We start from the raw sequence: 24,173 nt of genomic DNA, 5'->3' as shown, positions 1-24,173 counted from the left end.
CAAGGTCACTGGTTTAAATATCTGCAGAGGCTTAGTGTTAAGTGTTTAAACTTCAAAGTCTTCACCTCGTTTGTTTTCAGAGGACACATGCAGGCCAGGTGGGCTTGAGAATTCAGAGCTAACCACAGGTGTAGACGTCAGTTTGTCTACTGTCCCCCGTTTACAGCTCAGAGTGGGTAGGTTCTGGCCTCCAGTGGCCCACATTGTTAAAATGTTGAATAATGAGTGTCTTTCCATATGTGCAAAAAGACATTATGAAGATGAACATTTGCAGTTTGTAACAGAAACAGGGAACATATTTGGTCTCTTTATCATCAGGCTTTGTTGGTAAGAATGGATGCCTTAGAGTTAAGGGAGACTGTCAACTGACTTAAAAATAGATTTTCAGACGAAGTGCTTTGAGGGCCGTGTTGACACAATGTAGTAATTTTACTACATGAAAATGTTTGAAACAGAACAATGGCTCCATCTACAGGAAACATTGTGTATTTGACTGCACTTGCACAGCCTCAAGATGAGTTTTATCCATAAGTCGAATTAAATGCTATGGGACAAAATACCCTAGATTGCTTGCTTTGTCATTGGCAGGAAAGTTGATAAACTCTTTAATATTTCCATGAAATGCAAACAAATTTAATGAAGCCCAGTTAAAAAAAAGTTTAATAGAACAGGAAATACGACTGAAGTAAACGTCATTACCAAAAGTAATGGTGAGCCAATAGAGCTAACAATGTAACAAATTGATAAAAGCGTAATGTTCAGCACACAGCTTAATTAATATCAAATATTTGTTAGACCATGAGGAACATACAGTTGTGTTCAGTACCATAGCAAAGAAAGTCAATAGATAGAAAATAACATAAATTGAAGATCAGTGTAGTCTGGGCAAAGACCAGGTTCCCTGAGATGCAGCCGCTCGTGCTCTGACAGATGGTTCTTTGCTAACCCTGCAGCACGCCGTCTTCTCTGAAGCATTGAGATTGATTACTATCTTCCCAGCAAAGCCTCAGGGTTCAACCTGTGAAGGAAAAGTATTGATTTGCTTTTAAGCTACATTGATCAAGTACAGTTTTGGTGCATTTAAAATATTTTACATGATTGAGAGTATGCCAACTACTGTATGGCATATCTTTAGGTTAACTGGTTTTGAACATGTTAGTTACTTTTTCAGCACCATCTCAGGGTACAAACTGCTAAAAACTATTACCTTGTTGTCCAGGAGGGCCTGCTCCTCTTTAGTTAGAGTCTGTATATCAGGAAATAGAAGTTAAAACATATTTAGCCACATAATTAAGATATTCAAATTGAGTAAAAAAAAACTTCATGGCTACCACTTGTTTGTACCTCTTTATTACAGCTACCAGGCGGGCCTGCAAGATCAAACACCACATATAAAGATTAATTTCATAAAACTGATGCAAAAACAGGAGGGTAAGGGCAAAACTATTTTTAATCCAAAGCTGAAAGTTAATGAACCCCCCCACAATGTTTCACCTGAGCAGCTTTCTCTCCAGGCAGAGAGGTTCAGGCTTGGGAGACTGGCGCAGCTGACCAGCCGGTTTGTCCTAGAGGTCACTCTAAAGGGGTCAGTGGGAACTGAGGTGACGCCGGTGTTGTCACAGATGACCTTGGAAAAAGAGACCGTGGCCAGAGCCGCTCTCTGAGCCGCGGTGAAGACGCCCTGGTTCTCGTACCACAGCCTGATATTCCAAAACAAGATGTGTAAAAATTAAGAAATTGCGTTTGAAGGAGTCATCACGTGTGTGTGTTTTATATATCGCATATAGATCACTTCATTGCATCCACATGAATTCTGACCTGTCACCCTGACGGATCTTTTGGAACTGCGTTGCGATCAGGCAAGAGAACAGAGACCCCACGCGGCCGCCACGGACAAACGGTTCGGCGACGCCGCCCATCCAGATGTCGATGTTGTCGGCCGTTCCGTAGAGCTGAAGCAGCCTGCGAGCCAGGTCGCGGTTGTTCATGACCTGAGCGAGCTCAGCCTCATTCCTCGGCTGAGACAGGCCGCAGAACCCGCGCCATGCGTTGTAGCCTGGAGGAATAATGAGGATGAGGACAAAGGAAACCACATATGGGAGGGCGGGGGGCAGAAATGAGTGAAATGTTTTACCAGGCAAGCCGTGGTCACGGCTCCTCTGCATGTTGAGAGAGCCCAGGTCCAAAGCCAGATGCATAACAAACTGGAACAGCCTCTCCCTGAGGGCGTCCACCATCATGTGATCCTGAGTGTTCAGTTTAGCAGGACGGGAAATCAGACCACGGAGCAGAGGGTCGATGCCACCTGGACAGGTCACATAAAAGTTATGACAGTTGACAGAAAAGCGTGATCGATAAGTCGCTACCCTTCTTTGCTCAACTTACCCTCGTAGACGACCCTCCAGGGTGTGAAGAAGGCCTTGAACAAGGGGACACTGGGGAAACGAGGACTCTCATTGTAATTTTCATCCAGACGGCCCAAGATCGGCTGGATGGCTAAATGGGCGAAGCGGTAGGCCGCGGTGGCGAAGACGTTTGAGATGCTGGGGTCCACGTTGGGGTCATAGCCGGGGTAACGGCCCAGCTGTCTGCGCATCGCCTCGTCACCCACAATGTGGGGCAGGTAGTCTCTGAACACAAACACCTGAGAGGGGAAGATTTATTTTGAGCAAAGAGCGCGATTTAAAGACATATTGAGCAATGCTGGCAGTCACATTTACCTGTGTGTAGGCGCCGTTGATCTTGCGAGCCTCTTGGTAGAGTGTCTCACTGTCCCATTGTGGATTCAGTTTCTTCAGTGCACGGGCTAGGCGGTTATGCTCGCGCACAAACAGTGTGTGAATGGACGTCAGTGCGATGTTCTCGACCACGCGGCCATCACCTTAGACAGAAATGTACACAAATGGCGTTTACCTCGCCTTCAGATTCACATCTTCTGCATTGTTAACTATTCATAAAGCTAAGAGTGAGCTCACAAAATGACTAACCGGCAAGGAAACAGGGCACCTCCTTGGCATTTGAGTCGTTGGTGATACTTTTGCGAGTGGCACACATGTTTGGATTGAGGGGGCTGAAGGGCAGCAGCTCGCGCCTGTTGTCTTTGAACTCCGTGTTGACGCGCAGAAGGCCGCCATCACTTTGGAGGTCACGCAGAGACAGGGCAAGCTTCTCATCGGAGCCATACACCTGGCCCAGATCCAGGAAGGCCGTCAGGGTGTTGAGCTGCTCCCTTTTGTTGGGCAACCCACCAAAATTGTAGGCCGAGGTTCCCGTCCCGCAAAGCTGAGCAGATCTGAACGCAGGGATGCAGCTGTCCGGGCCAGTGGGCAAGCGGGGGTCACCGGGAGGAATCTGTAGAACATAGACCGATGTTTTAGGGAGCGAATCGTTTAGTGAAGACCTGTTCCTAGGTTTCAGTTATCACACGAACCGGGATGGGGATGCACGGCTCGGTCTTCTCGCAGCTCTCATCACAGTTGATCCCGCTGCTAAAGGAGCGGATGCTGGGGGAGAAGGGTGTGAAGGTGAGATCGTGGTCGTTCCACTGACCGAACAGGGTCACCAAGTGAGTGTATTCGGTGTCGTTGACGACGCCAGCATCTGTTGTGCTCAGGATGTTGTTGGACACCAGTCGTACCTGCAATATGAATAGAATAGTTTGAATTTAAATCAGCATTTATGTATATTAAGCAAACGCGGGGCAGATTTCATGGCCGTACCAGTGGGAGGACAAAGTTGTTGATCCTTCGGGTTTCAGTCCAGCCTTTTGGCAGAAAGACCCCGTCTTCATATTCGGCAGGTAGCCAGCGGGCAAAGGCGGTGTTTGAGGCGCCGCGGCGAGGGTCATTTCTAGAAGCATTACAGGAGACAAGTTTGGAAATGCTGCTTAAGGAATCCCTGGGAAGGAGACCCATCTTCTGCAGGGCACTGCCTGAGATTCAGTTGCATTTCACAAGGTTTTCACTCTCCAGGTTAACACTAAAATCTGAAACAGTCAACTTCGCATAAATGCACCACTTTACAGTCCTATATCAGCATGTACATAGTAAACCTATTATTCAAACATTTGGTAATGTAATGCATGTTTATTTCTGAGTAAGGGAATTTGAAAATATTTTTGCATGTAAAATAACACCTGCTAAATAAATTCAAAAAAGGAAGTGTTGGATGAGTTCTTACAGGTTGTTGCAAACGCTGCCGGCAGTGCGATACTTGTTGAGGTTCGGTGTGGTGTTGCATGATGGAACTCGGACTTGAGCTGCACATCCAGTGAGTTGAGAGAGCTTCGCCTGATCCTCTGGGGAGAGCAAGTCTACAACACGCGAAAGGCATTTTTTTATTTTTAGAATGAGTCATAGGACTAAGTCAAATTGCAAAACAGATACGATCAGAACAGCAACCAGTTGGGTTCTTTTTTTTTTTTACCCGTCCTACCTGTTACATTGACCGAGCGTTTGTGCACGTGATGGCTCTTCTCGTGCAGCAGACGCAGGGTTTGTGCCATGTAATCTGCGGATCGCACAGCCGTGCGCGTGTCACCGCTGGGCTGCTTGAGGAGACGGAGAGCATCGTGAGGACGGACCACCTCCCTGCGGACTCGTCTCAGACTCCTGCATTTAGAAAGTCGCATAGTTAAAGATGGGTCCAGATTGCGGCATTTGTTTTCACCCTTTGTCGGCAATTACTGAGCTGTACAATTACAAAATGAATGGCTTGCTTAACAAAACCGCTGTGTATCGTTTTTCTGAATTTGAAAAATCTCCAATCGTGGGATAAAGGTGTAAAATTAACTCACTCTTCTCGGGAGTACTTGTAAGCAGAATCGACGAGTTCCTTTGCCTCCTTAAAACACTGGTCGAGGAGAGTGGTGCCGAGATGTTCTCCTGCGAAACAAAAAAAAATCAAATGGGACTGAATATTTAAAACTTGACCGGTGTTAAACAAATTTCGATGAATGGAAACGTGTTGGATGAGTTTGGCCTACCTGTAGGAGTGGAATGGGCAGGAGCCAGGCAGACGCCCAGCACAAGAAGCGCAGGAAAGAACATGCCTTAAAAAAAAGAAAGACAACTAGATGAAACGCAATGCATTGTGTCAACGGGCGTAACAAAAGTTAGGTAGTGTTTGCCTGCTGTAGTTTCAAACAAATTTAAAAAGCACGTATTACTCTGGATAACAAAAAAGGTCAACCTTAATATAAAAAGTGTCGATGTATAAATCTAAAAAGAATTGGAATATATCACTGCAACAAAACGAAGATACGGTGCATCTTACCGAATTAAAAGTCAAACGGTGGGTAGATTTATTTGCCTCCTAATTAAAAACCTATCTGTACACCACTGTGCGTGCTGCACCACCCTCCGTGCCTCTTATACAGCTACAGGCAGGCTTTTCAAAGGAAAGACGTGTTGCCCACAGATAATTATGAGACGCAGCTGCAGATCATTAGGACGCACTCAAAATAAGGCAGGCAGCAAACCCCATCTGCAACCCCCCCCCCCCCCCCTCCTCCACCGCCATTAAATCCACCACTCACAAATAAATAATTAAAAAGCGGGAATATCTCAAATACTAACGCAGAGTTCTAAAAACATCTAAAATCGATCAAAGAATATGTAGTATCCGGAACAAAAGTCCGATCTCGTTACCTGAGCCTGTGCGGATCTGCGATGCTCGCAGGTGCTCTGGGAGAAGTGGAGTTTGGGTTGACTATATCGTCTTTATATGTAGAGTGTGTGGGGCGAGGCTTCGACAGTGTCGTGTATCGATCGGGGAGTCTCCTATCAGTAAAGAGAATGCAGTTCCTTCTTCCTTTTCTGCTAAAGGAAATCCTTCTCTCTTATCAGTTAATGATTGCACAGTCTATAAGGGGCGCTACTGATACCAGTGAAATGACATTATCCGTATTTGTAGTTGGTTGTTAAGCTCTTTGAATAAATACGTTTCTTGTTCACTATTGTTAATATTATTTTAATTCCGGTGTGTTTGAGGAGAATTTCAGAAACATTTTACTCTATCCCTTTTGATACACTATGTTTACTTGAAATTATTTTTTATAACTGGAGTCAGTATTTTCTCACAGGATAACTTGTTGCAGCGCAGTTTTCACTCAATTCCTTCCCCTTTTTAAAAGCCAACAGTAAAATACATTTGCATCATTCGGACAGTTTTCATTTTGTAACTTGTTTACAGATGTTGACATGTTAAAGCCTTTCCTGTTACCACACAGAAACTGATAAACTTGAGAAATTTGTAAAAGGGAAGTAATGCACATCTTCACATTAAGACTAATGCACACTCAAAAATAAGAGTTTATCCATCTTTAGCCTCTCAATGAAGTGAAAAGGCTTTTCACGCAGTATTAATATCTGGAAATTCCCATCAGTGGGGTTGTTTCACAAGCAGTTAATTATCAAATATCTAATCATGTGTGAACAATGGTGAAGAGGAATGAGGAAAAGGAAAGCGATATACAGTAAACAATACACTACCTGTGGGTGTTGATGGTTTGTCATTGAACACGCACTGACAAACAAGGAACAGGAGTGGCAAAATAACCCTTTGAAGGCTTGACTTGCAGTAAATTATTGAAAAGGATTACTGTAGTAATTGAGTCCTAAAATTATTTGTCAATATATTCATAAATTTGCACACTTACAGCATTTGTATTCATGCAGATTTGACCAACAAGTCTTTGTCAGGTAAATGTTGCTGAACCCGACCACAAGGCGGGATGTGCACACCACAGCTTACTTTTTACTAAGTACATTTAAATTGTGGATTAATTTTTCCACAGGAAACATGGTTTAGAATTAAGGGAACATGTTTAGAATTAAGGCCATACAGATTTAATGAAAAACCATATGCATATTGCACATCATGCTAGAAAATCAGTGACCACATGTGAAGAACAGTAAAGGCTGAACCAAATATTCTAAATCAAACTTTTCTCATCATTGTCAGGGAGAGTTCAGTTTACCTGCTTGTTAGCTATGTACAGGTGCTTTTCGGGGTTAGCACATCATTGTGATAACATTTCCACAGGATTGTTGCACTAATTGTCTTCAGTTTCCTCTTTGAAGGATTTCATAAAAAACAGAAACTAACAGCAATGCTAAAGCATTGTTGGGCAACCTCTGGGTTTAGCAAGAAATCCTGTTTCTTCAGCGGGTTGGTTAGAGATGTTCCTGTGTTTTTGACGGGAGTGTGCTGGCAAATTCCGCTTTTAAAACCAAACAGATTGTGAACAGTCAAAAGAATGAGAATTTCCTGAGAAAGTATACATTTGAAATGAAAAATGGCAGATTAACATTTAGTAAGTTGAAGTTTTAAGAATAGCGTTGAGTGAAATTCCCCCGTGTTCCAGAAAGTATAACTGTTTTCTTTCAGTAATAACAATGCCTGGTGTAAGAATGATGTTATGAACATGATAACAAAGCACTGTGCTCCCTACTAGAGACAATAAAACCATGTTGTCATCCACTGGAGAGATTACGGCGTTTCCAACCTGCAGGGAATCTTATCATATTCGTGATTACACTCCAATTACCTTTATTGAACCCCAGTCATTCGAACAGCTAGAAAGAAAAACTGCAGGAGATTATGCGTCTGTCCATGACCTATAAACCTGAGGCCTTACAAACGTTAGCATAAGGAAATAAATATGAAGTAGCACAAAATGACATCAATGGACAAAAGACACATTTGGCTAAGAAAGAGAAGTAAAAGCAGGTTATTCATTTGACATACTTTCCGTTTGAGGTGCGCTCACCTGAGTGCAAGCCAACATTTTTAAAAGTTGAGCAAAGAGGCGCATCAGCTCGGAAAGACTTAGTGGTAGTTTTAAGAATTTGTTCTAAAACCTGGTTGGACAGGTTTATCTCACACAGATCTGAACAGATATTTCAAAATGTCTTGCTAAAAAAACAGTGCTAAGGAACATTTCTTCTGTCTACTCAAAAACCAAGTCAGGTCAGAGAGCAATAAGCTTGTTCGAGGAACCTTTTCTCGCTTTATTTATGCATTAATGGCTTCAGGACCAGGAGACTTCAAGTCATCAAGCTCCTCCTTTGAGGATGCATGTTCCACTTTCAGTCGGCAGACACAGTCAGTTTCTTTTTTTTAAACTCACTTTTTCTTTTGTCTTCAACAACACGACAACATGCATTTTACATTGTCCATTTTTCAGTCTCGGTACACATGATATTTAGGTGAACTGTAGACTGTAACATGCATCGCTGCATTTATTTTAATACTGTAAAATAAAGATTCAGTTTTTTGTCAGAAATTTGCTTGCATTCTCAAGTAGAAGTAAAACAACTCTCATCTATCTCAACTTCTCCCATATAATCCCAAGTCCCTGGAAAGTATACAGTGTCTATCATGTCATAATTTTCCATATCAACAGCATCCTCGTCCCTCTACAAGTTAGGTCTTGTTTTCTGCTTTGTGGGGTAACGCGGATCCCACACTGAAGCACTGTATGTGCAGACCACCTGTTCCTAATCCCTAACACGTGGCTTTAAATGCAAACATTATTGAAATTAGGCAGATTTCCTCAATATGATGATTGATTGAAAAATTGAAACTCTCGCAGATTTTAGGTAGTTGAAGTATCAACTCAACCTTTCAGGCTTTATGAGCAAATACAGAATCCCTTTGTGTTCATTTCTAAAGCCAAGACATATATTACTTTATTTAAGACGCTGCGCAACGTTAAAGTTAGCAAAAAACATTTACACCTCGGGTTGCCACCCGTCCTTTGAAATACGGAAATACGGAATCGTCAAATTTTAAATCAATGCTGCTCCCCATGCAATTAATCCCACCTGAAACAAACCAATCACAGGAGGGCGGTACTGGTGGAGGGTCGATTTGAACGAATGGCGGAGGCAGCCCCCCGATACCACCCCCCCCCGCGTCCAGCTTTCAAGCGAAAGCGCCACGTAAAGTCCACGCCGCCTCCCCAAACCTGAAATGAAGTGGACACTCCTGATTTACAGATACCGCATCATGTCCTCCCTTTCGCTCGCTTTGTTCTTTCCATTTCTACAACAGGTCATGCAAATCCTAGCTTCTTTATTCTGTGGTCGTTGTCTGCTGACATTTATTCCTTAAGGCTCTTATATGTATAACCATCAGATACTAGTCCGGAGTGCGTATGTATGCAACACCTTCAGAAAGGATGTGTTAAAATCATACACACTTCTTGTGTTAGTACTAATTCAACACGTGTTGTGTTGAATTCATTCAATTCACTAATTCAACATGTGTTGTGTTGAATTATCCGCTGTATCACTCCACGCCATAATGTTACAATGACAATTTATTCCATGTGTCCATCAAGGCAAATTGGTGGATCCAAACGGTACCATTTCTTTGTAATCATCCCAACTAATTTTAAGTGTGTGGGTATTTTTCCAAACGTGCGATGCATTGAGTGAACAGGTTTGGAAAGAATTAACAGTAATAATTACAGAAACTTAAGTTCTAGTGAATGATTCACCTGGCGCTCTTCTTAACGAGAGCCATTGCATTGGCAATCCGTGACAACTCCGGGACAGGCGTTACAACAGTGGGATCAGATGAGTGGGCGGAGACACATTTTCCATCGTTTGGTGACACCCCCCTGTTTTCTTAGAACATGTCAAACTCATTTTAGGTCTGGGACAGATATTGCCACAGTGAGCTCGCTCATTCATGACATTGTGTTGGTCGTAGTACATGTACATGAACACTGCATGAGCATGAATAATGCTCTGTTTAATGCTATGAATAATTATAATCATGGGTTTTCATAAGTATTGTCATAAATCCATCTGTGTTCAGGGTCCACATTTCTTGATGTATATTTGTAAAGGGAAATCTTGTACCTGTTTTAGAACATTATGTAACATAACAATTATTCATAGGACATCTGCAGTGTCATAACTACATCTCTGACGTTTGTAACAAACCAAACCATATAGGAAACGGTTGAAATTTGAGCAAGTTATGGTTATTCAAAAAGTACATGTACCACCAGTGTTATGGGGGAGGGAGTTGACTGTAGCAAGATGGCCGTTGGACTTCGTTGGCCGGCAACGGGGACGAGACATTTATCCTCTAAATATGTATTTGTGGGGTTGAGGGTCGGACTAAGGGGTGAGGGACCGTTGTGGGAAGATCTGGCTGCGCCCACTCAGCTTGCCGTTGTTACGCCGGCCCCAGAGGTTGCCACGGATTCACTGACGACCGCCACAGACTAGCGAGCAATGGCTTGCCACGCTCACGTTCTCGGGACAAGGCAAACATTTAATGACAGGCCACTTACCGTATGCTCACCAGGAAGTGCAGATCAAAGTTAGAGGCCATGAATAGCTAACTTTATAACCTCAAACTGGTTTATGTCACATGAATTCTCAGACAGGTAATACTGGTCATGAAGACAGGACAAGAGACATTTTAAAATAAACACGTGTGGTTATAAGAAACCGATACGATCAAAGTTAATCTCAACCACTGAACGAGAAGCATGGACTTTACATGCAAAGCGTATCAGACAATTACTCGTTGGATCCAAATCTGAGACATTGGGGCTTATTGTGAAAAAGGGGGTCAAATACTTAATTTAAGTATTTGAAACAACATCATGATGTGATCTTTTATGTATGCAAACCACAGGCTGATTGACACATACAGACACAGGCTGTGAACATTTGAGGCCATGTTCCACTCTGCCTACAGCATAACCATTAGAAGAGAAAAGGAGACAGCTTTATTAGTCTCAGACACTCCTCGTGTGGACAACCAAAGTTTGGCTTGAGGGTGGCACTAGAGAAGTTGATACACTTCAAATAAATCGACAAACATAATCCCATTATACAGCCGGAACGCCTAAACACAAAGGAACCTAGCTATCTTCACCCCATAGTTGTGTGAGAGGCCTGCATGTGCGTAAAATGGAGTAAAAATACAAATAGAGCAATTTAGCGCAACACATTGTGTTATTACATTACATGTTTAGAGAATTTGGTGAGCTGCATATTGTGAGTCTCTCAGGACTTTGGGGTGTGACTTTGTTCTTCTTGAAAAACCTGCGACCTGTCCGAGTTCACGATGGCCTCCTGTCTAAGCAGAGTGACCCACAGATATAAAGCTCCTGCTCTTTGTCAGATCTTCCTGCTCCTCTGAGGGAGAAGGAACAATCACAGAAACCCTTTTCAGCTGAATTGTAGTCATTTGACTTCGGTCTGTTGATGATTTCTGTATTCTTTATCATTTTTCTATATTCTAGTTAGTAATAAATACTTAATCATAAAGCGAGTTCAAGATACTTTTGATTTCTCACAAGGCTTCAATCCACAGATTGTACTTGCTACTTACTCCCTGGTTCTCACTAGAACGGTGTTTCCAAAATATAACGGGTGTACATCTGAAATAAAAACATCAGTCTTTTTAATAAAGTCTGATTATAGGAAGTGAATATGAAACCTGACTAATATCAGCGTAGTGAGATATAGACAAAAAATAAGAAGAAAAAAACTGTTCCACTGTGCTGCAAATCACATCACACTATAACGCCCCCCCCCCCCCCCTATTCAAATCATGTTGGTGGTGGGTTCTGTCAAATATAAGCTTGAGCACACTCAGTTCCCTGCACAGAACACAGGAGACGACATTCAGCTAAAAGCCAGAACATAACTGAGGATGGCCTTGTTCAAGATCGCTTTGCTTCCCTTCGTTTGTGGTGAGCCTATAAATCAATTGAACTTGGATAATTAATTAAGAATTGATTGGTAAAAATTGATGAGCCTTTACGATGAAGATGAATGTTAATGAATATTTTCCCCATCAGCTCTGACTTCGGCTTTCAACATCGAAGCTCTGCAGAATGTTCCCAATGCCCCAAAAGCAGTAAGTACATTTGGATTTATTGCGAAATGTTTCATTCAAAACAAAAGACACATATTTTACGATCCGCATCTTTAGTTATAATGTGTATATATCTTATCCTTCCAATTAACGTACTGAGACACAACTTACCTATCAGCAAATATAACTTCAAGGAACAAATGCATTTAATTACAAGAATTTCCGGGGTCTTCCATTACTTTCTAGGGATGGTTTATAAAATCATTTAGTATACTGTGTTACAATGCATTTAACACACTGTGACACAGGGGGGGAGAATCTGTTCAGTTCTTCTTGATAAATAAAAGTAAAATTATATTATTAAAATACTTACAGTACCTGTGTGAAATTACAAAGGTATGATACTCCAAATGTATTCAAATATGAATCTTAAAGTTAATGCAAAGATAGATATATATATATATATATATATATATATATATATATGAATATATATGTGTCATAAGTTGAGCCCGTCTAAAGTTGGATGCATACGGGGTGTTATACTATCAGACAGAACTGACATTTGCATTTTGTTAAAATCAGGAAGTTTGGTCAAGTTCAGTTTCATGCCTCGAATATTTAAAGAACACTTTCACAAGTCCTAAAAATGTATATATTAATAACTTTTGCAGCCACTCGTGAGTTTGTTCCTCATTATTTACAATTAAGGAAGGGAGTACACTTCACAAATGTCATGCAACCACGAGGCACACAGAGTGAGTGAATAAATCATTTCAAATGTTAATCAACTTTCATTATGCGGCTTCTGCTTTATGAACAGACTGGGGACGTCTGCAAGGACTGCACACAAATATTTGAACTCCTTGGCGACATGGTTTCCAATGTAGCGTTCCAGGTGAGTACAATGTGGGAAGCAATATCAGCTCGCTGATATTATCATTGACTCCGTGCGAGGTCAAGTTTGTGAGTCACACTGTGCAATCTAGAGTTCTTGATAAGATACGCGGCTGATGAAATAAGAAACGCCTTAAACTCCGACTGTTCTTTTATTAGCTGAATTTCATTCTTCACATTCAGAGATTCAAACGACTCATTTCAGTAGTGCTTTCAGTGAAATTCAACCATGCACAACAAAGGTCCTCTTTTCTTTTCTGTGAGAAGCCACTTCCTTTTTTCTATCTCTTAGAAACTGCCTAAGAAATTTCATTTCAATTTTTTTTTGGTTTCTCACCTGACCTCAAAGATCCTCTTTCCCATGAGCCTCGGGTCCGTGGGGCCTCTCATCTGAGTGCAAAGAGAGACAACATTCTATGATTTGTATCGACCATTTTAATCACAAATCATAACAGAAAGATATTTCACCACCCACCTCACTGAACACAGCCAGTTGGGGTTGCACAGCTGGGATCCTAAATAAAGTTCTCTGAAAAAGTTTGGCGCCAAATCCAGGTCAAAGGTTTTGTTCATTCGGAAAAAAAACTGTGAACCTGAAAGTTTAAGTTTTGTTGTTGAACATTGAAAAATACAAACACTGTATTCCAAATAAAAATAATTGGATGAAAAATCCAGGTCAAACAAATCGTTTGACCTGGATTTGGCTCCATAAAAAACAAGCTTTTTATGTCTCTGACCTTTGATAAAATTCGGATGAGGGGAATAAAGTTGCAGGTTTCTTAAAATAGAAAATCATGTTGAGATTTGTCAACATCAGAACACATAACAGCTTTATGAGGTTTGCAGAACACACAACACCTCATCTGGAGGTTGCCACGGATTCACTGACGACCGCCACAGACGAGCGAGCAATGGCTTGCCACCTTCACGTACTCGGGACAAGGCAAACATTTAATGACAGGCCACTTACCGTATGCTCACCAGGAAGTGCAGAGCAAAGTTAGAGGCCATGAATAGCTAACTTTATTACCTCAAACTGGTTCATGTCACATGTATAGAAATCTCAGACAGGTAATACTGTTCATGAAGACAGGACAAGAGACAAGAGACGTAACATTTTAAAATAAACACGTGTGGTTATAAGAAACGAGCAAAGTTAATCTCAACCACTCGAGGTAGGTTTATGTCAACAGTAGAAGCACTGAAATGGTTCCCTCAATCCTCTGACCTTTGATAAAGGTCAGAAGAGGGGAATACAGTTGCAGGTTTCTTAAAATCGAAAATCATGTTGAGCTGTGTCAACAACAGAACACGCAACAACTTTATGAGGTTTGCAGAACACACAACACCTCATCTGGTGCTTTTTCACAGAAAAAAATGATGGATGGCCTCGATAAACTGTGCCAGGTCCTGCCCGGGCCGGCGACTAAAATGTGCCAAGACGAAGTGGAGAAGATGCTTCCCATGGCCCTCAGCTTCATTGCTGGCCTCGTAGTAAGTCGCAGAATCATAAATATAATTATTAGTGGGCCCTGTAATCTTTGCTGTCGGGTGTGTTGCTGATGAAACATGCTCGTCCTCCACACTTCTCGTCCTTCAGAAACCAGCCGACGTCTGCAAGATCATCGGACTCTGTGACTCCCCAGACAAGCAGGAGATGCTGCTCAGCTATTTTGTCAGGGAGGCCATTCAGGTTTCCGGAAATGCCGCCGAAGTACGAGCTCGACGAAACACGTTAATAGAATAATACGAGGTTATCTGTGTGTGTTGCGTTTTACTCCGTGTGCTGTTTGTGTCGATCAGGTGCAGGCCACAGCACAATGCACCTTCTGTGTTTTTCTGATGAAGACTTTGGAGGAGCTGCTCCCTAAGGAAAGGTCTGAGGTGAGTAACGCTTTATCGGAGAGATAAAACCAACGCATGCGTTTCTTTGTCCAGCGTGACCACAGACACACATGCACGTATACACCCCAACGCCTCCGAGCAACACTGACAAACTGGCACGCTCCGCAATGCACCGATCTCTCTCTCTCTCTCTCGTCACTTTTTGCAGGATGCCTTGATCAAGCTCCTGGAAGAGATTTGTCATATTATGCCGTCGTCCTACCGAGATCAGTGCCACGCCGTGATCGGCAAATTCAGCAAGACGGTGCTGGACGCAATCCTGAGCTACGCCACGCCGCAGTCCGTCTGCACGCTGATCGGCCTGTGTGACGGGCAGGAGGCTCTTGGCGTGGGTCAGTCAGCCTCCTTCCTCCAATAAACGTAGTGTATCCTGTTGAAAAAGCGATGAGAGATGTTAAGTAGCCCGTGGCAGTGAGCCAACAGGACAACTGGTACGTCAGCATTGAACGCATTCCAGGGCCTTTGTAAGGGTAACACGCGGGTTGACTATTCACAATGGCCCCTTTTCATTTACAACTACACAAAACTGAGCTTGTTTGTTGGCATTTTTGAAAGTAGCAGATGACGAATTGATAATGGATACTCACCTAATGCTTTTTGCATTCTCAGACCTCTGCACTGTGGCAACCTACAGGTGCAGAGACATGAACACCGCCCTCAAATGTGGGGTACGTAGAAGACCATCAGGCAGTAAACATTTCTTTAGCTTCCAAATGCTTAGTAGTGACTAGATTTGCACTTTTGTCTATTTCATGCAGACTGTGTTTTACTGCCAGAAGTTTGCCTGGAAGCCTCTCAACGCACATTAAAGCTTTAATGGTAAGTGGAATTTGGTGAAAGATTACATCAATGTTGTTCAGACTAGAACACAAACACGGACAATGAAACGTCTCCAAATCTTTCGATTTCAGGTTGGGCCCAAAAATGAGGAAACCTCTTTGTCCCCATGGCCGACCCAGATGTTTCAACATCTAAATGCAAACATTGCTTACACTGCTCGACACCTGCAGCATTCTTTGATATCTTACTGCATTTTTTGGACTTTGCTGAATACATATCGTCTGTATTTAGTGAATAGAACCTGGACTTAGCCTGATCAAATATCGTGACAAAAGGATTGTTTGAACTTCTGTAGTAGGAGGAATGTGGATCAGATATGAAAGATCAGCAATTTGAATTATTAGTATGAAAGAAAAAAAGCAATTCCAAATGATCCTGTATATTTCATAGGAATTAAACATTTCAGTTTTTTTACTCCTTTGTAGTAACCTCAAAAGTCACAGCGCTTTAGCCACTGTTAGTGAGAATGATCTGACTAATGGAATATTACTAGATTATTCTTCTCTTCTGCCAATAAAGAAACATTTTTATTCATTTTTTTGGATCTACAACTTCAACTTTCCACCAGAACAAACAGATTCAAACGAATTATTAAGGCCCCCAGAGTAACTTATGATTCGTGTCCATGTACAAATAAATAGCCAATGAGCACAGAGAAGAGTGCAGTTTATTTTAAAAGGGTTTGAGAGAGAAATGCAACAACAAATCTCAGTACGAATGATTGAAGAGGGAAGATTCAGACGCTGGGGGAGGACCCAACAAGTACGGAGCTACATATCCGGGGCAAGAAAACAGGCATTGCAGAAAATGAGAAAAGGCACTTTTTCCACATTCAGCAGCTACACCAAAAAAAATAGAACAAAAAAAATATTCAACAAACTAATAAAAGCTTCTTGACACTCCCACAGGAGACCAGGTAAACAGGATGGTTTCTCTGTACAACACCAACCAATCATTTGGCTCCTTGTGGATGAGAAAAGAGGATTCAAACATATTGTTAAAAAAAAAAAAAATCTTGGTTGAGGTCGAGTCATCTCGGCAGATGACCGCTCAGACACATATTACTTAAAATAATGCCAGTACCCCTGTAACGGATCCCATCAGAACCTTCTCTGCACCACACTGTGTGTAGAGGAGCCAAACTTGAAAGACATCAGGGTCGTCAAGAGTAGAAAAAAGGAAATCTTAGTTTCAGTGTTATATGCGAGGACACAGTGCCACCTAGCTACACAATGGAGACATTTACAGACACACACAGCTCAGACTAATTCCAACCATGAGGATTTTAAGATGAATAATAACTCAAGCCTGAAGCTAAGCTGGTTTAGGCTTATCTCTTCCACTATATTGCTATGTATGTTTTTTTAAACTACGTCATCAAAAAGAAAATGAATTAAAAAAGCCCAACATTAATTTTGTAACTCATACATTTAACATCATCAAAATAGATGCCCCTGCATCTTTGGCAACTGTGTGAGCAAATGATGCCGAGCAATTCCAGAGGAAGATTATTAACCCGCAAACAGTATTATATACGATTAGGTCTGTGAATCCTTTTAAATGGTCCCATGTCCTCATGTGTGCTAAAGTATATCTCAGCGGAGAAGATGAGGAGTTCTATGAGGTCTTACATTCACTACGCCGACTGCATTGAGCTGGTCTGTCCCTGGCTGCACTCTTCACGTTCTACTAAGCCAAGCCACCTTTCACACGGTGTGCAGGTGAGACCGAAGGAGTCAGGGCGGCCTTTTCATTAATCCCAATGCCCTTGCCAGTAAGACCTGGTCTGCGCAGCATTCTAGCTTCTAGGATTGGCCCGACTGCGTCGTGCTAACCGGATTCATTCGGATCCTGCGCCCTGACCAAGTGGTTATCCCCACCGGACCTTTATCCGACCGTAACTAACCATCTCTGCGTAAAACAGCTTCACAGCGAGAGCAGTGGGGACACCAAACAACTGCGGCCGAGAGATACAAAAGCTTGTGGCACAGGTCACTCAGGCGTCCTTCCTTGCTGGTCAAACGGTAAGGTCCCACAATGAGTCGGATCCCATTCTTCGAATCAAAGAAGGATGTCATGAGATGAAGGGAGGCCCTGCGCTGAGGCCGCTGAGCTGAGTTTCTCTGTAGCTTCACCCAGATTCAGCCTCAGGCAGGAAAGGAGGGGGGGGGGCGCAGAGTGACAGGAGGGGAGAGTACTGCATCGTGCCTTAATCTTTGTCAGTAGAACCGGGACACATTTAACATTATATATGGAACATTCAAACAGACAAAATAAATACAAAAATGGAGTGATTTCATCGTGCAGCCCAACATAACCACGGGGTCAATAGCAGCTTCTGACTTCTCTGTAAAACGTCAGAAAAAAATGGCCTGAAGGGACAGCACAAACAAGTAAAGGTTTTGCAGAAATGGTCTCCCTCCAGTGCTTCGCCATCTTTGTTCCATCAAAATAAAACCGATGGTAAAGGTATGAGGGGAACGGAGGAGACATTTTTGGAATGCTACACTGCCATCAACCCAACAAAGTTTGGTGAAATGGGAAATAAGACGTTGCAATTAAAGAAAAAGCAACATAGGATTCAAACTACTGATCAAACTACTGATCACCTATCAACAAATTCAGCCTGAAAAAAGCGGAAGATTACCATCCATACAGCTTAATATCCATATGATTGCTTTGGGAATTTGTTATAATTAGGTATTAAATATATACTGCAAAGATTAAATCAATCCACTCATAACTAGCAGTGTCACAAAGATGAATAAAAAAATGGCAGCACTGCTCAGCTCTGCACGCACAAGTTAACCAACTCATCTGCAACTGAAAAGCTTTTGTTATCGAATAAATGTGTGCCAAACTAACATGTTGTGAAAGGGCACTGTTTCATGCAGTAGAGGCTGTGGTGAGGTGGCTGTGTGAGCAGGGAGAGGAGAAAGGTGGAAAGTAGACAGACAGATGTATCTGTTGTACACCAGAGCCCTGCTCAAAGATAAGAGGGCTTCAATATTTCAAAATCTTGGGCACCTCCCATGAAAAGAAGTCACGGCCAAAGTGACCATAAGCTGCTGTGCGCTGGTAGATTGGCCTCTTCAGGTCAAGATCCCTGAAACAGAAATAAATGAATAAGAGATAGCATGACGCATATCTTGTCCTAACTAGATGTTGGTTAGTTCAAATGAGATACCACAGGATACCTCACTATGACTCCCGGACGAAGGTCAAAGTTCTTCTTCACAATTTCCAGCAGCTCCTTCTCACTCCTCTCGGAGGTCCCAAAGTGGAAGATGGAGATGGAGAGTGGATGGGCAATGCCAATAGCATAGGATACCTGAATCAAATGATAAACACGTTTACATCTTTACAGATTACATGGAAGACAAAAAAAGCATAAATATAGCTTGAAAGCCCAATTTAAGCCATTCTGATGTGTTTGGGGCAGAATCAGTTATTGCATTTTTTTATACTGTATTGATACATTTCCCTAAAAATCAATTGAACTCCAGCGGCACCCTGGCAAGTATACAAATGTATGTTAGGCTTTAAACAGTTGCCAAGAGTCAAGTCTTTGATACTGTAATACATGGACTTGGGCCCAGTTATCCATGATCCCTCGTGCACTCACCTGGACCAACACGCGCCTGCAGAGCCCCGCCTTCACCAGAGATTTGGCCACCCAGCGAGCAGCGTAGGCAGCAGAGCGATCAACTTTCGTATAGTCCTTTCCGGAAAAGGCTCCACCTCCATGAGCACCCCAGCCACCATAAGTATCGACAATGATCTTACGCCCAGTCAGACCAGCATCCCCCTGCGATAAGAAACACAGGACTTTGAGGTTCATGTACACTTAGGACAAATGTTTTTTGGATAGGAATTATTTTGACCAAAGCCTAAATAAATGGGAGAGCATTTTACACTGTTGTCTTGTAAATGCCCATCTCAAGACTGAGACAGCTAAAATTGGTGTGACTTTGTAGGAGAATTAAAGAACCTCACCTGCGGTCCTCCAATGACGAAACGTCCACTGGGCTGCAGGTGATATACGGTTTCATTGTCAAGGTAACAGCTGGGAACCACCGCTTTCACCACCAGCTCCTTGAGACACTTGCGCATCTCATCCAAACATATCGCCTCATCGTGCTGCACCGAGACCACAATGGTGTGGACACGCAACGGCACCATGGCTCCTTGATCCTGTCTGTACTGAATGGTCACCTGAGGGGAGAAACAAATGATGAAGACGCTTACTTCCAAAGGGTAGTCACCTAACACATTGTAATGTCTAGAAAGAAGTTTAAAATCCCCCCAAACGCCTTGGAGTTGCAACATATTTGCTGCAAGCAGGTATTTGCCTCTTTCATTTAGTTGTAAATTGGTTATTACATGTCAGACAAAACAAGATGGCCTCACTCTGAAGTTGTGAATTTGCATTCAGCATTTTCAAACCTTTTATAGTCAATCAAATAGTCAAATTCCATAACACTGCACTTACTTTGCTAATAAAAGTGATTCCAAGCAGATGAACAGTGTGGAAGTGGAGGTACTGTTTCCTTGTCCTACCTGAGTCTTTGAATCGGGTCGGAGCCACGGCAGTCGACCATTTCGGCGCAATTCCGCCATCTTGGCATTGAGATTGTGAGCCAAGACAATAGTGAGCGGCATACACTCCTCGGTCTCATCAGTGGCATATCCAAACATCAGACCCTGTGAAAGGTGCGGTCAGAAATCACAGCATGAATAGAGGTCAAAATAACATTAAGAACTTTGTTACCGCAACATTTCTGGCTACAGTAGTTACCCAGCTGTGAATGAAACATAAATATATGAACACTCAGACCTGGTCACCGGCTCCCACATCCTCCTCCCTTCGATCCAGGTGAACACCTTGAGCAATGTCGGGGGACTGCTGCTCCAAAGCCACCAGCACGTTGCAGGTCTTGTAGTCAAAACCTGGAAAACAAGACGACTGAATCTCAGTAACAAGAATCCCCAAGTCAATCCTCACAAAGCCCATCTCACTCGCTCACTAAGGGCTACCCTGCTACCACATGCAGAAATGCACATGTTTTTCAGTGTTGCATTATAGTTGGCTTAATTGACCCTCTACTTTTGAATTGTGCAAGTTTGGACCATTCTCACAATATTCTGACAATTTTCCTTCCACTTCCCAAGAACTGATGAAACCCACTGGCAGGTTTATTGCAAATCTGTCTAAATATTCATTGGCATTAACTTGAATCTGAGCAAAGTTTGTAGCAAGATGCTTTAACTGCATGAATCTCAAAGTGAATTATACTAACAGCTTCAAAGTTGTATCACTGTACCTTTGGATGAGTCATCATAGCCGATGTGTTTGATTGTGTCCCTCACAATCTTCTGGTAGTCAACGTGGGCCCTGGAGGTGATCTCTCCTGCCAGCAGGATCATCCCCGTCTTAGCAACAGTCTCTGAGACCCAACGTCATTCAGTGTGAGGGATAAGGGTAAGACAAAGTACAACAGATCCTTAAGAACCAAGAGGTGAAAGGAATAAAGGACACACCAGTTAAAGTTTTCTGATTATCCAATTCTATCCAATTGTTGCAGCTCCATCTCTTTCATGACGTCCGGTGTAAAATAACTCTCCTGCAGTGAAAGGTCCCTCCCCTGCACATCCCTTCATAGTCATTATGTAAATAGTTTCTACTTTAGCACGATGAGTTTACTTGTTGGAGTTCCGTAGTTCCCGGTACAATTTGGTTGAAATACCTCACAGAAACCATAAGATACATCAGGAAAGATTTCTCAAAAACAAAAGATGGAATATTTGATACGATTGTGTGGACAACAAAGTTTCAACATTGAATACTTCAAAAACGCCAACCTCTATGGTCAGCCTGCTTTGCTTTCTAAAGACTTACCACATGCTACTTTGGCATCAGGGTCTTGTCTGAGGTGGGCGTCCAACACGGCATCACTGATTTGGTCACAAATCTTATCTGTGGAATAACGCAATAGTTTTTCACAACTCTTGCAAACACCCATCTAAAATGTGGTAATGAGTCAAGTTTTGTTCAATAATAAATAAGCATACTTAAATTGTAGTAAGCTTGGATTTAATTTCATATGCATTTAAATTTGGAAAAGATTAATAAAATAAAATAATTTAGAATTAGTTTACACCAATGAGGTTTTATGTTGGTGGAAGGAGAAATAAATGTATTTAGAGAATTAACATTTATCAAAGAATTTTTAATGAATCCAACACAAAAATGTTAATTTAGGACTAGTGGTCAGTTATCTGTTGCAATGAAGCTTCACCCACTGCCCAAAAGTAGAGAAAAATGCAGCCCTTTGTACTACAAGCTGCTGCACTCACAACAGGTTATTAGGGACACTTTGCTGTAAATTAGCACACATATGACCATGAAATCACTCCTATGATTCTGAAGGTTGTTTTTTTTTTTATTGGAAGCCGTTTGAGAGAAAAGGATATTTGGAAGCTGAAAAGTGTTTTTGCATTCAGACTACCTTCAATATCTGAAATAAGAGCACCAGGCTCCAAAATTACCCATAAAAGGACAAACTTTCTATTAAAGAGTGGACATTGTATGAAAGTGAGATGTATTGTCATATTAGTTTTAGCTAAGGTGAAGTGTAGCCATTTAAACTGGAAATGGTGCACTTTAAAAGTGTCAAAATGTAGTTAAGCTGATGAGTAAGTGCACCAAATGATGATTATTACTCACTTGAACCCATTTACGGGCAGAGGTGGGCTGCATTTCTACTCATATCTTAAATTAAAACTCATATTTTCAAACAATTGCATTCCACTCTATTTTGTAACAAAATAGTGTAATTCTGTATTTAAAATACGCAAAATATGTTTAGTCTTTAAATCTTCATGTTCAATGGATTTTTGGTCAAGGTAAATATTTTATCTGGCTGTGACTACAGATGTCGATTAGCTTGATGTATAATTTATGTCTTGGTCTACAGGCTACATAGCCCATTGTACATGGTGATGGTTATAATAACTATCTAGCGATCACTGCTAACTATGTGCCCTAACATTCCACTGGCCAAGGTACAGTCAAGGAGAAATAACTAGGCTACTCATTCGTTGAGTTTATATTGATTTACTATTTACCTTTTATATTTATTCATTTTTATGTGCAGAACTTGATGTTTTTATTTATGTTCTTTACCTGATAATATCTTCTTGCTGATAAAAAGCCACATTTAATGGGATGTTAATAAAAACAAAATCCTGTAGAATCAATCAAGTTGTGGTCTTTTAATAACTTTACTTATTCACACTGACATTCTGACCGGCTCCCTTTTTTGGGGAAGAGGATCACCATAGCGGTGTGTAGCTTTGAGGGGCATTTTGTTTTTGCTTACAGTATATGTTTTTATTTGGCAGAAAACACGGCAGGATAATCCAGAAGACATTAAAGCGTTAAAAGGATGCTACGTCGCGTGCCAGCTAGCTACACTATCTGACTCGGGGATAACATTTAAAAACAACATTACAAGAAGCATTGGCCGTGTTTAGAGTGACGTCCCTAAAAAGACCAAAACAGCCACCCTCATGTTGTGAAGTGACAGAGGACAGCGGCGTGGTGCCAACTTGAGATGAGGACACCAACCAACAGCATGTTAGCTTGAACTGTTAGCCGCGGTGTTAAGCACGCTAAAAACACTGCTACTTACTTCGGCTCGACAACTTTAACATTAGAATATCTCAGCCAGTTAACAACGTGCGGTTTATTTTTGGAGTGTGGCCCGTCTGAAATAAATGTAGCTACGCCACTTTTGCACCACGTGGACAGTCTTCATTACAGTTGACAGAGGCACAGAGGGGATGAGCAGGGTATTTAGTGGGCAGCTGACTCGCTGCGCGAACAGCAACTCGCCGCATGACCTTGTTTCGGGGGCTAGCAGGGTACTATTGGGCTAATTATTACTAGACAGCGAGAAGATACTTCACAGCCGTGCCGTTAAAAATTAAAAACCTACCCGGGTGACCCTCTCCGACTGATTCGGAAGTGAAGAGGAAGCAGTCTTCATCGATGAGCGAGTTGTTATGGAAACCGTTCATTTTAGCCAATAAGCACACTGTTAGCTAACAAGCTAGCCGTTCAGCTACGAAGGTTAGAGAAACGGGAAGAGGTTTTCACAGCCTTCACCTGGGTCTCCTGCTCAGTCACACAGCGTGGATAAGTGGCTTCAAGTTTTGGCTCACCCGGTGAATAACAGTGGGTTGGACAGCTGTGTTTGTAAGACTGGACAACTTCTTCAGACCCTTCGAGGCGTTTCTCTGCCGCCAATGTTGTTGCTGAGCACAAACCACGTGGTGCAAATGGGCGTGGTCTTAGTTAAGAATCCATTGGAGCTAAATTGTGATAAATGATACTTAAATGAAAGTAAATGAAAGTTGTTTTAACTACACATTGATATTTGTTGTTTTTTTAAACTTGTTTTATTTGCAGACAAACACATGACTATTATCTCTTCTGAGGCAAAACCAACACATAGCCTTTACACCCACTCACTGAGCTCTATAGAACAGCTGCTAAGAACAAGAGCATCGAACAGATGTACATTTCAGATCAACTGAGGTAAAGCGCTCGGCCTCTGTTCTTTGATACATTGGGCTTATTTCAGGAATACAGGCCAAGAACTATAGTTAGTTTA

The 24,173-nt window shown here is 42.1% G+C and overlaps 3 protein-coding genes across 5 annotated transcripts; 1 reads left to right on the top strand and 2 right to left on the bottom strand.

The window, feature by feature from the left end:
• Positions 1-642: 642 nt before the first annotated feature.
• Positions 643-5,772, bottom strand: mpx (myeloid-specific peroxidase). 2 transcript variants are annotated; one of them, XM_037484568.2, is made up of 16 exons: positions 5,649-5,772; positions 4,985-5,050; positions 4,796-4,883; positions 4,435-4,610; positions 4,180-4,312; positions 3,720-3,849; positions 3,431-3,637; positions 2,988-3,351; positions 2,721-2,881; positions 2,386-2,644; positions 2,135-2,305; positions 1,819-2,056; positions 1,495-1,700; positions 1,345-1,370; positions 1,208-1,246; positions 643-1,018 (listed from the first exon to the last, which is right to left on the bottom strand). In XM_037484568.2, the coding sequence occupies exons 2-16, from the start codon at positions 5,046-5,048 to the stop codon at positions 1,007-1,009; spliced, it is 2,274 nt and encodes a 757-aa protein (XP_037340465.1). In that variant the 5' UTR covers positions 5,049-5,050; positions 5,649-5,772; the 3' UTR covers positions 643-1,006. The 2 variants fall into 2 exon arrangements, with proteins under 2 accessions (XP_037340465.1, XP_037340466.1); XM_037484569.2 differs by lacking the exon at positions 5,649-5,772 and adding an exon at positions 5,275-5,363.
• Positions 5,773-11,603: 5,831 nt separating this feature from the next.
• Positions 11,604-16,123, top strand: LOC119226558 (prosaposin). Its single transcript, XM_037484650.2, has 10 exons — positions 11,604-11,728; positions 11,837-11,895; positions 12,677-12,751; positions 14,122-14,244; positions 14,351-14,464; positions 14,554-14,634; positions 14,804-14,987; positions 15,265-15,323; positions 15,414-15,474; positions 15,567-16,123. The coding sequence occupies exons 1-9, from the start codon at positions 11,689-11,691 to the stop codon at positions 15,462-15,464; spliced, it is 786 nt and encodes a 261-aa protein (XP_037340547.2). The 5' UTR covers positions 11,604-11,688; the 3' UTR covers positions 15,465-15,474; positions 15,567-16,123.
• A 21-nt stretch (positions 16,124-16,144) lies between these two features.
• mat2aa (methionine adenosyltransferase 2Aa) lies at positions 16,145-23,820 on the bottom strand. Of its 2 annotated transcripts, none has more exons than XM_037484621.2 (9): positions 23,496-23,820; positions 21,395-21,472; positions 20,820-20,942; positions 20,333-20,445; positions 20,056-20,199; positions 19,492-19,710; positions 19,121-19,303; positions 18,693-18,826; positions 16,145-18,601 (listed from the first exon to the last, which is right to left on the bottom strand). In XM_037484621.2, the coding sequence occupies exons 1-9, from the start codon at positions 23,575-23,577 to the stop codon at positions 18,499-18,501; spliced, it is 1,179 nt and encodes a 392-aa protein (XP_037340518.1). In that variant the 5' UTR covers positions 23,578-23,820; the 3' UTR covers positions 16,145-18,498. The 2 variants fall into 2 exon arrangements, with proteins under 2 accessions (XP_037340518.1, XP_037340520.1); XM_037484623.2 differs by having other exon boundaries at positions 23,666-23,820.
• Positions 23,821-24,173: the final 353 nt, after the last annotated feature.

The sequence above is a fragment of the Pungitius pungitius genome, chromosome 18 (genome assembly GCF_949316345.1).
Source record: "Pungitius pungitius chromosome 18, fPunPun2.1, whole genome shotgun sequence".
In the NCBI taxonomy this organism is placed as follows: Eukaryota; Metazoa; Chordata; class Actinopteri; order Perciformes; family Gasterosteidae; genus Pungitius; species Pungitius pungitius.
Note: the sequence above shows the minus strand (reverse complement) of the source record. Positions and strands in the feature narration are given on the sequence as shown.

Coding starts and splice junctions, on each gene's coding strand:
- mpx (XM_037484568.2), bottom strand. CDS start 5,048: ATGTTCTTTCCTGCGCTTCTTGTGCTGGGCGTCTGCCTGGCTCCTGCC. Junction 4,313..4,434: donor ACGCTCGGTCAATGTAACAG/GTAGGACGGGTA, acceptor CGCGTGTTGTAG/ACTTGCTCTCCCCAGAGGAT. Junction 2,882..2,987: donor GGTGCCCTGTTTCCTTGCCG/GTTAGTCATTTT, acceptor TTTCTGTCTAAG/GTGATGGCCGCGTGGTCGAG.
- LOC119226558 (XM_037484650.2), top strand. CDS start 11,689: ATGGCCTTGTTCAAGATCGCTTTGCTTCCCTTCGTTTGTG. Junction 11,729..11,836: donor TTTGCTTCCCTTCGTTTGTG/GTGAGCCTATAA, acceptor TTTCCCCATCAG/CTCTGACTTCGGCTTTCAAC. Junction 15,324..15,413: donor ACACCGCCCTCAAATGTGGG/GTACGTAGAAGA, acceptor TATTTCATGCAG/ACTGTGTTTTACTGCCAGAA.
- mat2aa (XM_037484621.2), bottom strand. CDS start 23,577: ATGAACGGTTTCCATAACAACTCGCTCATCGATGAAGACTGCTTCCTC. Junction 19,711..20,055: donor GACCCGATTCAAAGACTCAG/GTAGGACAAGGA, acceptor TTCTCCCCTCAG/GTGACCATTCAGTACAGACA. Junction 19,304..19,491: donor TCGTCATTGGAGGACCGCAG/GTGAGGTTCTTT, acceptor TTCTTATCGCAG/GGGGATGCTGGTCTGACTGG.